General features: G+C 36.8%; 1 protein-coding gene across 3 annotated transcripts in view; it reads left to right on the top strand.

Annotated features, from left to right (window-relative positions):
- Positions 1-1,398: 1,398 nt before the first annotated feature.
- Positions 1,399-14,968, top strand: part of Cpeb4 (cytoplasmic polyadenylation element binding protein 4) — a 70,383-nt gene continuing 56,813 nt past the window's right edge. For 2 of the 3 annotated variants that reach the window (XM_004644830.3, XM_004644827.3), the window contains exon 1: positions 1,399-3,959. In XM_004644830.3, coding sequence (XP_004644887.1) covers positions 2,835-3,959 — 1,125 coding nt within the window. In that variant the 5' untranslated portion in view covers positions 1,399-2,834. The remainder of the gene's footprint in view (positions 3,960-14,968) is intronic. The other variant, XM_004644828.3, reaches the window with a different exon arrangement.

Raw genomic sequence — 14,968 nt, 5'->3', positions numbered from 1 at the left:
CTAGTTTTGCCAGTCACTTCTGGTTCTACTCTGTTTGTTTGTTTGTTTGTTTTTCTCATTTTTCACTTTCTGCTAAGGAAACACTCTTATTCAAGATTGTTACAGCTAATGCAAACAGAAAGACATTATTCCAGGTCCCGATGGCAGTCATAATGATAGGAATGCCCAAAAATGAACAAGATAAGGACCAACTGATTAATTAGCAAACAAAGATGATGAAAGTTTGTGGTGCAAGCTCTCAACCAAATGGCACAAGGAAGTAAATTATTAATTCAGACTGAAAATAGGAGCTGTTCCTTAGCAAAGCATTCACTCTTGCTGGTCTGTACACTCATGAGGCATCCTATCTATAACGGCCACTCAAAGGAGCCCATAGTGGACCACAGATTTGAGAGACATTCAATTATTACAATATAGTGTGATAAGCACGAGATGTGCACACAGCCACGGGTGCTTGTGAGACAATTCAGAGTTAATAGCTTTTGAACTTAAAACTAAACTGTGATTTACTAAGTGGGCATACAAGGAAAGGATGTGCAAAGACACTGAAAGTATGTTTGGGGACCCTAAGTTAAGATACACTGCTCACAAGGTGAAAAAACTTAAATAATGTAAGACTACCAACTGTGGCCTTTACTCTCGAGGTCATGAGCAGCCATAGAAAAGGTACCAGCAGAGGAAGACCATGGCTGAATTTTCATTTTGGAAATGTTCCTCCATACTGCATGTTAAGCTTGATTAGAACAGCGAGATGGGGGCTCAGCTGCGTACACTTCAGATGTTGCATCTCAAGGATAAAATAAGAAAATGGAGGTGCAGGTGGGCAATGGACGGTAAGAACAGTCCCTGGCAATGTCTACATCCTGCATAAGTACATACGCAATTCTAGGTACCGCAACCCTGCTGGGAAAATCCGCCTTTCATTCCAGATCCCTCTGGGGCGGAGCTCGGGGCACGTGAGGCCTGGGACACCACCTTTACTGAGGGCACTCCTCTCGTTGATCTGCGGCTTCACAAGACACAGTTCGATTTTTGACAGTTTGAATCTATTCCATAGTGTGATAAGAGTCGATTTTATTCGGCGCACGTCTATATGGTCCTCCTGCAAAGTCCAGCAGGAGAAGATAAACATCGAAGGAGTCCTTTGCCCACACAAAAGATGGCTACATGCTGCGGTCACTCTCGGGGAAACCGGTTCCAGGCGACGGGCCTCACTGGGCGAGGCGCAAACGGAAGGGGCGTCTCTGGAGGTAACTTTTCGACCTTCTTGGGCGGGACCCTGAGGCTAGGAGGCGTGGCCTCTTCCGAATCTTAACAGTTTATTGGTCTACCGGGAGGTGGGTGGGGCAGCTGCGGGACCCCACCCCTCCCTATTCGAACCGGAAGTATCTCTCGGTCTTTCCAGCTGGTTGTCATTTCACTCGGCTCGGTCCTGACGAGAAGGACTCAGCCGCGGCTGCGGGACCCGGGCACTTGGAGGCAGTGGCGGCGGCGGCGGCGACGACAGCGGCGACAGTAGAGGAAGAGGAAGAGGAAGAAAGGATAAAAAAGAAGAGCCAGGTGGAGTTCGCAACAGCGACAGCTGAGACTGCGGGACCGGGGTAAAGTGGCCGCGGTGGTGACGGAGGCGAGGACGGCCCAGCAACCGTGAGGAGAAACAAAAGCCTTCTAAATTATAAGTTTTTTAATTAAAAAAAATCTGAGGAAAGAGAGAGAGCACTAAGGGGAGGGGAGGCCTTTCTCCTTTAGAATAACTACGTTAGTGGAATTTTCTTTTTTCCCTCCCCCAATCCCCCTTGCGGAGACTTGAACTGAGAGAACTGACCAAACCGCCCCTGGGTCCCATGAGGGAAAAAAACCCCGGAGCCGCAGAGAGGGGAAGAGACAGAAACCGCAGGACCTTCCAGGTCGCCCCCTTGGTCCCCGCACCCCCGGGCCGCCATCTCGCCCTCGTCCAGGCTCGCTAATCCGTGCAGATCGCGACCCCCACCCCCGCAAGAGGGATAAACGGGTGTTTCCAACCCCTTTCATGGGGGAGAGGAGGCCGGGGGGAGCCCAAGAACAGCGACCGCAACAAAATCTGCACCCGGACCCTCAGGAACAGCCCCAGAGGCCAAAACTGCACCCTGCGAAAGAGCAGAAACAGGACCAGGAACAGCAGAAACCTCTCTGCAATCATCTTTCCATTAGTCAGTGCTGATTTCCTTTCCCTCAACCAGGAATTCACCTCCCACCCCAGATAACCTAATATAATCTATCTATATATAAATATATATATAATATATAATGTTCTTAAATTATTCCTGATTTTTTTAACCAAGCTGCCAAGAAAAGAAGAGCATATACTCCTTTTAGTCCTAATTTTTATGTGAGTGAATCTAAACTGCTGAGGAAGACCACAAGTGATTATTAAATTATATATATATACACATATATATATTTTTACTCCGCACAATGCTTATTCTTCTACATCCATAGATGTTTGAGAAGCTGTGTTTTTTGTCATTCATGTACATTTTCCTTTGGAAAAGAAAGCGCCTATTTTACTAACCAAAGACTTGATTTTTGCCCTATTCGTTTTTATTTCCTAGAAATAAGCCCAATTGGATTCGTGTTAATGTTTTAAGAGATTTTTTTTTCAGATTTATTTTTTTCTCTCAGAAAGAGACCAGAATTCCAAATCAGAGCTACTTAGGGTGATAATCAGCAATCTTTGAGCTAACTATAAAGATTTGGAGCAAACAAACAACTAAAATTTGGGATAAAGGACAAAAAGGCGTGAGATATCAGGTTGTCTATTATTTTTTGTGAGATTCTGATCCTAAAAATAATAAATGGGGGATTACGGGTTTGGAGTGCTAGTGCAAAGCAATACTGGGAACAAATCTGCTTTTCCAGTCCGATTCCATCCACATCTACAGCCTCCACACCATCACCAAAATGCCACCCCCAGCCCTGCTGCTTTTATAAATAATAACACAGCTGCAAATGGCAGCAATGCTGGGTCAGCTTGGCTCTTTCCTGCCCCAGCTACCCATAATATTCAGGATGAGATCTTGGGGTCAGAAAAAGCAAAAAGTCAGCAACAGGAACAGCAAGACCCGTTAGAAAAGCAGCAGCTCTCCCCAAGCCCAGGCCAGGAAGCTGGAATACTGCCTGAAACTGAAAAGGCAAAGTCTGAAGAAAATCAAGGGGACAATTCTTCAGAAAATGGCAATGGGAAGGAGAAAATACGAATCGAATCACCAGTGTTGACCGGGTTTGATTATCAAGAAGCCACGGGGCTAGGTACTTCGACCCAACCGTTGACATCTAGTGCATCATCTCTTACTGGTTTCAGTAACTGGTCAGCAGCAATAGCGCCTTCTTCCTCCACAATAATCAATGAAGATGCAAGTTTCTTTCACCAGGGAGGGGTTCCAGCAGCTTCAGCTAATAACGGTGCTCTGTTATTTCAAAATTTCCCCCATCATGTCAGCCCTGGCTTTGGAGGCAGCTTCTCCCCTCAGATCGGGCCTCTCTCACAGCACCACCCTCATCATCCCCACTTCCAGCATCATCACAGTCAGCATCAGCAGCAAAGGCGTTCTCCTGCCAGTCCCCACCCCCCACCCTTCACACACAGAAATGCTGCTTTTAACCAGCTGCCTCATTTGGCAAATAATCTTAACAAGCCCCCCTCTCCATGGAGCAGTTACCAGAGTCCCTCTCCAACCCCATCTTCTTCCTGGAGCCCAGGAGGTGGGGGATATGGTGGCTGGGGAGGTTCCCAAGGCCGAGATCACCGAAGAGGGCTGAATGGTGGAATAACGCCCCTGAACTCCATCTCACCTTTGAAGAAAAATTTTGCAAGCAATCACATTCAGCTCCAGAAGTACGCTCGCCCCAGCTCTGCCTTTGCTCCTAAATCCTGGATGGAAGATAGCTTGAACAGGGCTGACAACATTTTTCCTTTTCCGGTAAGAATATGTTCCATTAATAAATTAAGATGAATAAAGAAATAGCACTGTGTAGTATCTGTGCTAAATAATCCAAATTGTCCATATTCACATCAGAGGACTTCTTAGAAAATGAATCAATTGGGCTATTTTAGCAGGAGAAAAGTATAATTTGGAATAAAATATTTATGTGTTTCTTTAGCAATCTCCTAATTGTAGTCATAATCCTGTGATAATTATGAATACTATATAGCTAATGATGTCATAATTATTAACTCTAATACCTTTTTTGCCTCAAAAGAGAATCGGGGTTAGTTTTCCGTGCTGAATATTTAGGTGAGAACAAGTAATATGTAAACATATTTTGTTGTAGAAACTAATGAATGTTCTCTGCCCATATGAAGTAACTGTATAACTAGAAAATTCATTTCTTTTGACCCTGAAAGGGTAGTGCTTCACAGAAAACCAACTATAGACTATAGCCATTTTTTCACTGGTTATACTTTAACCCTAGGGCCTTGCATTGTGAACAGTCTGAATTGATCAATTTAGCAGTTACTCCCAAACCTCTGTAATGCTAGGTGCCTTGTGACAGTAGGAATTAGCCAGAGATATAATCTAAATATTCTCTTCACCATTTATTTAGGTTTTTTTAATTGGATTTGAATTTTTTGTGGTGCTCAGAATCAGGTCCAGAGCCTAAAGCATTATAAATACATTACTTTTTGAATACTATGAAAGTCTTGATTTCAGAGTGACTTATTTTATGATGCTTTTCCCCATTTGTTTTATTTTCCAATGTTAACACTAGAGGGGTATATAATTAAGCCATTCCTAAAATTAGAACCAGGCAAAGCTCACTTGTCTTTCTTGCTACCAGTATATCCTTTTTCTGGCAAAGAATCACATTGATTTTTTTTTTTTTTTAACTAATTAGCAGCCAGTTTAGTTGATAGAAACAAGATATAAGAAATGTCATTGTTAGTTGATCACTTACCCCACTTAATTTGTATACTTTGGGAGTATGATACTTTATGCATGTTTAGAAAACTTATAGATGTTATGATAACATTGTATTGGTCCTTAGAGCAACTGCACAGATTCTGTTTTGATCTCCGTTTTATAGAAGAGGAAATTATACACAGCTAGTAGGATTATAAATTTGAAGCCAGAAAGCAAGCATTAAAAGTTACACACACACACACACACACACACACACACACACACGTACATACCTATACATGTGCTACAACTAGGGGATTATTTTAGAAATCTTTCTGCAAGGGCTAAAACAGATTACAAAATAATTGTAGTGTTCTCAAATACAATGTTAGCTCAATTAATGGTTTTAATTAGTCATTTGTTTAGGGGGAGGGGAAGTTTGCTCTGAGACTGTCATTCTTAGGACTGACTTACATTTCTGTTCCATTTTGAGGATTCGATGCAGTGCTATTTGGTTAAATTTAGCTTTAAGTTTTTAATGCATTTTTTTCCTATCAAAAAACATTTGCTTTTAGAAAGTGACTTTACTCAAACCAAAGGGTAATTGTCATGTTTTAGTGGTCAAATAAGTTGCTGTTGAAACCATTGACAATCCCATGAAGTCAGTTTTTTAAAAAGTTATTTTAGATATTTCTTTAGGCATAAATTAAAAAAAACCCAAAGGTAACATTTATGAATTATTTATTGCTCATTTGAAAAATCTGAGATAGCATTCAGTACATTTTAACTGAATTAGGCTCAGAATGAATACATTTTTCTTCCTTGTTTTAATACTGACAGGATGAATTAATGTGACCTCATGATCTGTCTCCCAGTCTCATTTTAATGACTTATGATAAATGTTTGCTTTAGAAAAAGTGAAAAGTTCAGTAAGTGAATAAGGCATGTAAATATGTATGTTAATATTTTTTCTTTTGAGGCCGATGGCATGGTTTAACGCATGAAGTCTTTTTGATCACTTTGAGATTCAGCTGACTTATGAAAAATAGACTAAGATTGATACTAAAAGATATCATTGGAAGCTAGTGTTTACCTGTTTCTTGTGTTGAGGACAAGAAAAGGGTTTTCAGTGTTCCTGGCTCAAATACTATAGGATTAGAAAGCAAATGGCTAATTTTTGCTCCCTGTCCCCACCGTTTTTAGAAGTGTGTGAGAGTGAGAGAGCAGGAGAGTAAGCACATATGAGGGTGATTTGAAAGAGAAATAAATGATTTTTAAAAATCTCTCATGACAAGCAACTCCTAGTTGGGATTTGGAAAAAAAGAGGTGAATAAACTGAGTACTGCGATGCTTACTTAAATGAATACAGTTCATGTGTGTGTGTGTATATCTGTGTGTGTTTAAACAATAATTCTTTTGAATTAGTGTTTGGCAAATAGTACCCATTTGAGTTGCTATGAATTTATGGTTAAATTTGATCTGAAACATTGCAAAAGAGATTTATTTGGCTGGTATTCAGGAGACCTACATTGTGGTCTTGGCTCTATCAATATTAGTACTGCGGGCCCAGTTTCTTCATAAAACAAGTGTGGTGACTTATGTGAACCTGGAAGTGCCTTATGATTCTAAAGCAACCAACTGTGAAATTCATTGTTTCAACTACAATTTGCAGTTTTGTTTCTGAAAATTCTTAAATATTCAGAAAAATTCTGTCTTTCTTAAATATATAACTTAAACACTAATCTTAGGAATTTTAGGATACAAAGTTTATAGATATGAGCAGTTTAATTTCATTGCCACTAAAAAGAATTTTTCAGGTGTTATGGAGGGATCTTGAAATATACCATGGAAATTACAGAATACAATTTAAATAACAGAGAATAGATAATAGCTAAATTACAGAATAGATAATATTGGTATTCAATCAAAGGGTAGTGTTCTTATATTAAATGAAAGTAATTTACTTGAAATTAAAACACATACTGTGCAGTATTTATTTTATTTTGTAATAAGCCAGAATGACTTTGACATTTGTTTACTATGGTGTTGGGTACATGAAGGGAATTAATATGAATAAAATTTTACATTAGGTTTTTTCTGTTCAAGCTCAACATTTCCTTTATTCATGTTTATAAAGCATGAAGAAAAATTCCAAGTATATGGCTAATCACTTCTCAAGTTATAAGTAAAGGCATTGTATTTTGGAAAGTTTTTGTATTAAAATTTGTTTCTAGTTATTTTTGCTCCATTATGTGAATTCAAGTGACATTTCTCACATCCTATTTTCAGGTATATTAATTTACATATAATAGCTAACATATCTAGTTTGTTTTGTTTTAGATACATTTAACTGGTTTAATCCACTCACCAGTCATATGAGATAGAAATCATTATTCTAATTTATACACAAGATTTGGCTCTTCATTATTTTATGTTGTGTCTCTTCACATAATCAGGAAGGGGCAGAGGTGAGAGGAGGCCTCCCTGGAACACATAAGATGCATGGAAAAACTTCACAGTGATACATGATGATTGATCAAAAACTCAGCCAGGTTCCAGCTATTCTCTAGGCTGGGGCAGGAAGATCAGTTGAGTCAGGAAAACTTCAATCTGGGAATCATAGCGAGACACTGACTCTCAAAACAAAACAAAAAGCTAATGGTAGAAATTTAAAAGTAGAAAATAATAGAGGATATTTATCAAGTGTAGTTAGATAATAATCAATACTTTTGTTTTTAATTTTGAGTAATTTCCACATATTGGCCTAAGAGTTTTCACATAGGTTATTTTACTTCCTATATAGGATTTCTCAACCCTGGGACTTTTGGTTTTAATTTCGTTCTTTCAAAATGAAGAAACAAGGCTTATATTCATGTGACCACAGACATGACTTGACCCTTACTTTAAGGAGAAAAAATCCTACCCGTCTTGCCAAACACATCCTGGAATTCTGATGTCCAACCCAAATAATATATTGGGACACTGTCCAGTAATATTTCAATATAGCACTTCTTTGGAGAAATGCCTAGATCTTCTGTCCTTATAGGAAAATGTAGGAGAATTGCTTACTATATATGCTTAGTATATTGCTTAGTATATATTCCATTATCTACAGCTGAATTAATTTGTTCTTACCTCTGTTAGTTAAGAAGCAAGCAATGAGGAAAAAATATTCTGTATGTCACAAAGATTATCCTAAAATTCTGTTATAGGGAAATACTCTAGGATTTTACTCAGAACTTTATTTGCTATTACTATTGATACAGACACCATAGATTTGTTTAATTGTTTTGACCAAGCAAATTTCTGGCCCTTTAGTAACTTTCTCAGTGCTATCAGTTTATGTATCCTTAAAATTATATATCTATATCTATCTATCTATCTTTATATATATATAATATTTTTAAGACAAGGCCTCACTGTGTAGTACAGGTTGGCCTTGAATTCACTTATGTACCCCAGGTTTGCCTCAAACTCAGGGCAATCCTCTTGTCTCAGCCTCCCACTGAATAACTGGCATTATAGATGTGCTCCATCCCACTCAGCAGTGCTCCTTTTCTGAAAGTCATGGTGAATTATTAAAATTGCCTTAATATGAGATCTCATATTTTGCTGTTGTTTTGTTCTTTGCTACCAGGAATGGAACTCAGGACCTTGCATTGTGCCACTGAGCTATGTCACTGTTAATATAGTCCCAAAAGAGTTTTGCATAGGAAAACTTACTTTGATTTAGAAGGAAAGAAACTTAATCAGCAATAAAATTTGAATTGAATGATTCTAGTTCTAGCAGAATTGAGAAAGTGAAAAAAATTGGTAAAGACCTACCAAATAGTTTCCCCCCTCCTTTATTGTGACAAAAACCATACTTTTAATTTCTGTGAGGCACTTTTGAATAAATGAATGTTGGTCACAAAACTTTAAAATGTATGCTCACTTTATAGGCATTATAGGGTTTTCACTAAGTTTAATTTTTTTCTCTTGGAGTGAAAACTAATTTCAGAGTAGAATTTTGAAATCATATTTTGTCTTCAGCAAAGCAATGGAATACGATCAACACATTGCTTTTCAGCATCTGTCAGGAAAAACCTGTTTACTGCAAGCTTAGCAAATGTGGTTATTGCTAGTTGCAACTAGAAAGAAGCGACTTAACTCACAAAGTTAACCTTTTGAGAGTGATCAGTCATTCATAAGAAAAAAAAAGTAGTCTTAAAATTAACATGCCTGTTTGAAGTTTACAGTTTTAATTTATTTTCTTTATGATCTTTTTCTGCCTTGTTACAAAGAAAATAATCGTGAAGACTCAGTATCCGAGTTTTTCACCTGTATATCAAACCTGGGTTTTTGCTCTCTTCCCAGATAATGTAATTTGTTTCTAAGGCAAATAGCCTATCATGTGAGCATTCATTTTGAAGTTTTATGACCAACACTCATTTATTCAAAAGTGCCTCATAGAAATTAAAAGTGTAGCTTTGTCACAGTGTTTATAGCAATCCATATACTAGCAATACATATAAATTAAAATTCAATGTTAGAATTTCATCAGTTTTTTTTCTTATGTTATAAAGTATTGAACAAAATGGAAACATTTTCAAGGTTTTAGAAAATAGTGCATGGAAAGATAGAGGTATAGATCTTGTGTTATTTATTTATTTATTTATTTATTTTTGCGGAACCGGGGATTGAACTCAGACCCTTGCGCTTGCCAGGCAAGCGCTTATTCTGAGCCATCTCCCTGGCCCCGATCTTGTGTTTTTTTTAAAAAAAAATAAGTTTCTGAATGTGAAACATGAATTAAGTTTTTCTAGTTTTACCTAAAAAGATAGTATTTTGAGAAAGGCCATTTTCTAAGGTCAAAAATATAGTAGAAAGAAGAACAGACTTTGGAACCAGACACACTGGAGTTTGACTCTAATCTCTAATTAGCGGAGTAGCCCTGAGTAAATCCTTTTAATTTGGGAAGTCAGAACCTTATGAAGATAATAATAGATAACAGTAAAGGGTTATTGTGCGATACCTAATATAAACATGTTAGGTACCTTAATATTTTTAAATTTATAATATAGCTCTCAGTCCTATGAAAAATTTTATGTTTTTAATATTACTTATCTTACTGTATGTACTTTATTTCTCAAAGAACTTCTTTTGAATCAGCTGTAAATGCAACCCAGGACAGATAAATGATTTAGCAGAATTGTCAATTTTTTTTAATTGACAATTTAAAAAATACTTGTATACATAAATTTTCATTATCATTAGCAGTCTATATCAGTATTTTAAAAGATGTTGTGTATGTTTTACTAAAAATTTTAGACCACATATTGTGTATATATATATATATATAAAATTTTAAAAAAATCATTTATTTATTTGATTGAGGGTCTTGCTACGTGGCTCGGACTCTTAGCGATCCTCCTGTCTCGGCCTCCCCAGTGCTGGGATTACAGGCTTGCACCACCATGCCTGATTTTAGTGCACCAAGGTTCTGGGGCCAGCATGGTCTGTGGTACAGGGGTGAACCTGAGTCCTTGAGCTTGTCAGGCAGGTGCTTAGACAGCCAAGCTATCTCCTTAGCCCTACTTTTATCTATATTAAAGAAGACATTTTAATAGGTGGTCATGACTTTTTAGTAAGGAGTGGGTGATAGTACATAGATTTGAATTGGGTATAGTTAGACTTTTATCCAATTTTTTAAAATATCTTAATGTATTAAGCACACATTTATTGAACATCTGCTATGTTATGGGATAAGTATAGGGCTCTTGTAAAGTGATTTGATAGTATATTTTATAGTATATTTTTGATCTGTGATAATCGTTGATAATGAGCATGCATAATTCCTCTAAAGCATCTTAATAATTTAATTCATGAGCTGATTAATCTTTAAGGCAAAAAAATATGGTCCAAATTCAGGTATAACAAAAGCAACATGTGTTTATTTATATTCTGTGACAAAATGGTGCCTCAAAAGGCAAATTTTAACTCTAGATAGCAGACTTCAGGTCCCATTACATGTGAAAGAAATACTCTTTCAGCTGCATATAGGTCCCAACACATGTTTACTGAAGGAAAATAAAGAAGAGGAACAGGATGGGACAAATTTTTTTTGGTTGCTTTTACTTTTTAAAAGGAATGCATAGGTTTGGTTATTAGGCAGGCCTTTAGGCTGCATCATACCTTTTCATTTTTTAATCTACAAATGTATGATGTTTTTGATGGATGGTGGGTTAGGAATATTTAGCCATAACAAATGTGAACCTTCTCTTGAAGGGTAAAGTCTGGTGACTTCCTGTTTTGTACTTGAGAGTTGAGAATTCTTTCTGCCCAGAGGCTGGAAAGCTTGAAACCTGTAAGGACCCAGAAAGGCAGAAGCTGGGCACAGGGTGCTTCTTAGGATTGCTGTTAAAGCTCACAGAAGAGAAGGGATATTAGAGATTATAGGGCACAAACTCTAGGAATAAGAATTGTGCATTTGGGTGGGATCTTTTCCCTCCTGACTTAAGATTTTTTTTTTTAAATGTATTTGGTACAGGGTCTCACTACGCAGCTTGGACTCATAGTGATCCTCCTGTTTTCAGCCTGTGTACTAGGATTGCAGGCATGCACCACATGCCTGGTCTAGGTGGCTGGCCCAGTATGCCCAGGGGCAGGGCCAGTGAGGCATGTGGTGCCAGGGGATCAAATCCTGGTCCCTGTGCTTGCCTAGGCAGGTGCTTAGTCCGCTGAGCTATCCCACCAGCCCCTGACTTCAGATTCTGATCAGGTTTGGCAAACATGGAGTTGTGTCCATATTTTGTAGATGAATTCAAGGTTCAGTGATGTTGCAGTGTAAAGATCACTTGCTTAGTAAGTGGTGATTTAAAGTCTTCTAATAGCTTGTAATTATTTTTCCCTGCTGAACAAGGTTAATATGAACAAACTGTCAAAAAGAATTCAACTAAACCTAGATTGCCAGTTAGATGGTTTTTTATTTTTTGTTTATGATAAATAAGTGCTGACAGTATTGTGGTAAGAATTTCTAAGGTTCAACATAAGTATGTTTTATTTAGTTAAGGGGGAATAAAAGAAAATTTTCTTAAAGATCTTGTAGAGAGATCTTAAGACTTATCAGTTCACATGGGAACCAAATGGAGCCTTTGATGTAGTGAAGATAATATACCAATGGCTTATCTATTTAGTTATAGTTTATAATTCTGTTAGGGAACATTTTGTAACCTATGATCTGTGGAACTGTTTGCCTTCATTGAAGAGGTCATGATGAGAATGTCCTTAATGAAAAAGGAACTTGCTAAGAAATATGAGAGGCTACTAAATTGTAGTTCCTTCTACTTCTACCCCTTTGACATAGGCCTTTGACTCTAGTTTTCTGCATTCAGGCTTTGTATATACAGTGAGAGATTTCACACCTTTTGAATGTCTAATGTGAAAATTCTAGATCTTATTAAGACTTAGGTAAAGGATATGCTCTTTTTGAGCTTCTCTAAAGACAAAATCTACCATTTATTACTTACTCTGAAGGCATTTAATGCCTTTAACTTCATTTGCTTAAAATAGGAATATAATGTGATGACTTCATATAGTGGTTGTCAAGAACTAATGCATATAAATGTTATATAATTCATGTAAAATACACAGCACAGAGCCAGTAAGAACATGTTAGTCCTTTTCCACATTGGTGGTGACAGATTTGTAGCATGCTGCACATACACCATGCTTTGTGGATGTGGAGATGAGTGAAGCTTAGAGTCCTGTGGGGAAATAGTCCTTACCAAGTTTGTCAGTATCCTGTGGAATGTCAGAGTGCAAAGGGGATACAAGGAAAAATGACTACTACCTGCACAGGGATATAGTAATTTGGAAGTAGAGTCCTTAAAGTTGACTGTGAACTCAGGCCTTGATCTGTGAATTTAAATACCATTTATTCCTAGAAGAATATTTAGGTTTTAGGAAATCTTGTATTACAACTCTCATAGTTACTTTTGATTAATAATGGACTCTGCTAGTATCTCAAAGTTCCTATTTATTTTGGCAGCTAACACAGTTACATAGATTTTCCTTTTAAACCAAAATATTTTATTTTCCCTTCTTCACCAGGGAAAATGGAGGCCAAAAGAGAAACTTCCACAGTCAATGCAGATTCTGAGCCATCTTAGATGTGATCACATTAATGTATGTTTTTATAAAAAAGTGCAGAAGAGAGGGAATTTTGGCTTTGCAAAATAACTTGGTTCTATTTAATTAGTTACATTTTGTGTTTTAGATCCAATATAGTAATGCTAAGAAATAGTAGCTCAAATATGAAAAGAGCCAATAATAGAATGGTGGTGGTAGTAGATAATATCAGCCACATTTAAATGAGATAGTTGAGACTGAGGACAGTTATTACCACTCAGCATAAAACTTAGTTGTCAACTTCCCAACATCCAAGACAATAAAAGTAGAATGCAATGTCTTATGCAACGCTCACTCTCTGATGGAAGTAAATATATTTTGAAATAAGACTGAAACATTTTTTAAAGAAAGTTGTTTTGTAGGTCTCTAATCATGGGATATTAATAGACATAATATTGGTAGATAGATGCTGATAACATATTTTTCAAGAAAATCTTAAGATGTTTAAAATCTTTGCTAAAGAAGAAAATAATATTTTCTCATTAAAATTGGAAATATTATTAAGCCACAATTCTCTGAAAGCAAGTCAACAGGGACTAAGATATAGTATACAGTTTTCTGATAATATGACTTGATAAATTAGAAAAATCTTACCAAAAGAGTATGTTAGAATACCTTTTGTTGTTTGAATAGAGATGAAATCTGGAGCGTATGTCTAATAGTATTAAGAAGAAACACATAATTAGTGAATATAGGCACATGCCTTACGTTAGCAATCATATGTGTAAGGTAACAGGTGTATAGATGCCAAGGGTAATATTTTAGAGTGAAAAACATATGTGTCACATTTGTATTTCGATTACTCTTGATGGTGGATCACTCAATTTCTTGAAGGACAACTCTGTATTTGTTGAATTTGAATTTGATTGTAATTTTTACCTAAGGTATGTACTTTTGAGCTTTAAGAGAGTTTTATTTTAGATTTTGAGGAAAAAAATTTCCTCTTCAGAAGGAAACCTTAAAATGAATCCTATGGGATATTTAAGCTGGACTACACACAATTGGTCAGTCTTGATACAAGATATACATGACAACACCAAGTAATGTTTATAATGAAATTACTCTATTGAATGAAGTTGTTTAGTCTCGTGGTTCTGAAGTTATGGTCCTTGTCATCATTTGGACACTTGTTAGAAATGTGAATTTCTTGGGCTATAACAAGACCTCTTGAATGAAAACCTTTGGGAGTTGACTCAGTGTTTTTATTTTAACAAGACCTTCAGGTGATTCAGACATATTCTCACATTGGTTTATGTTATCATCGTGATTTTTTTAAATTACCTCAGAAGTGTGCACCTGTAATCCTAGCTACTAGGGAGACTGAGGAAGGAGGATTGTGAATTTGAAGCAAGCCTGGGCATCATAACAAAAACCTGTTTCAAAAATAAAATGAATTGCCAAAAAATGATTCTTTTCCCCTGTGGCCTAATTACAATTTAGTTCTTCCTGGTTGCAATAGACCAACAGGTTCACATGCTTCTTGTGGTTACTTCTGAAATGTTAAAAGTCTTGTCAATACCTGTGTGCTGATGGAGGTCTTCTTATTTTCCCATGGCAGGAAGGATTTTTTTTCAGGAATGTATTGAAATTAAGGATCTTGCCCTTTGAAATAGGCAGTTTTGTGAGATGATTTGTTTTAACTTTGATTTTCATTAGTGATATTGTAAAATTTTTCCATTTGAAATTATTCTGTAATATAGAGATGACAAAAACTGAATCAGCGACTGACATGCAGTTTGGCATATTATATATAACAATTAAGATTACAAAATGGGGAAACAGCTGAAAGAATTAACAACTGGGACCTGCTCTTACTGAGAAGTTTTTTCACATCAAAAGAAATTACCAACAAAGTGAAAAGGCAACCCACAAATTTGGAAAAAATCATGACAAATAAGTACTCAGACAGAGGTCTGCTC

This window comes from Octodon degus, unplaced genomic scaffold (genome assembly GCF_000260255.1).
Source record: "Octodon degus isolate 3935 unplaced genomic scaffold, OctDeg1.0 scaffold00212, whole genome shotgun sequence".
Taxonomy (NCBI): Eukaryota; Metazoa; Chordata; class Mammalia; order Rodentia; family Octodontidae; genus Octodon; species Octodon degus.
Note: the sequence above shows the minus strand (reverse complement) of the source record. Positions and strands in the feature narration are given on the sequence as shown.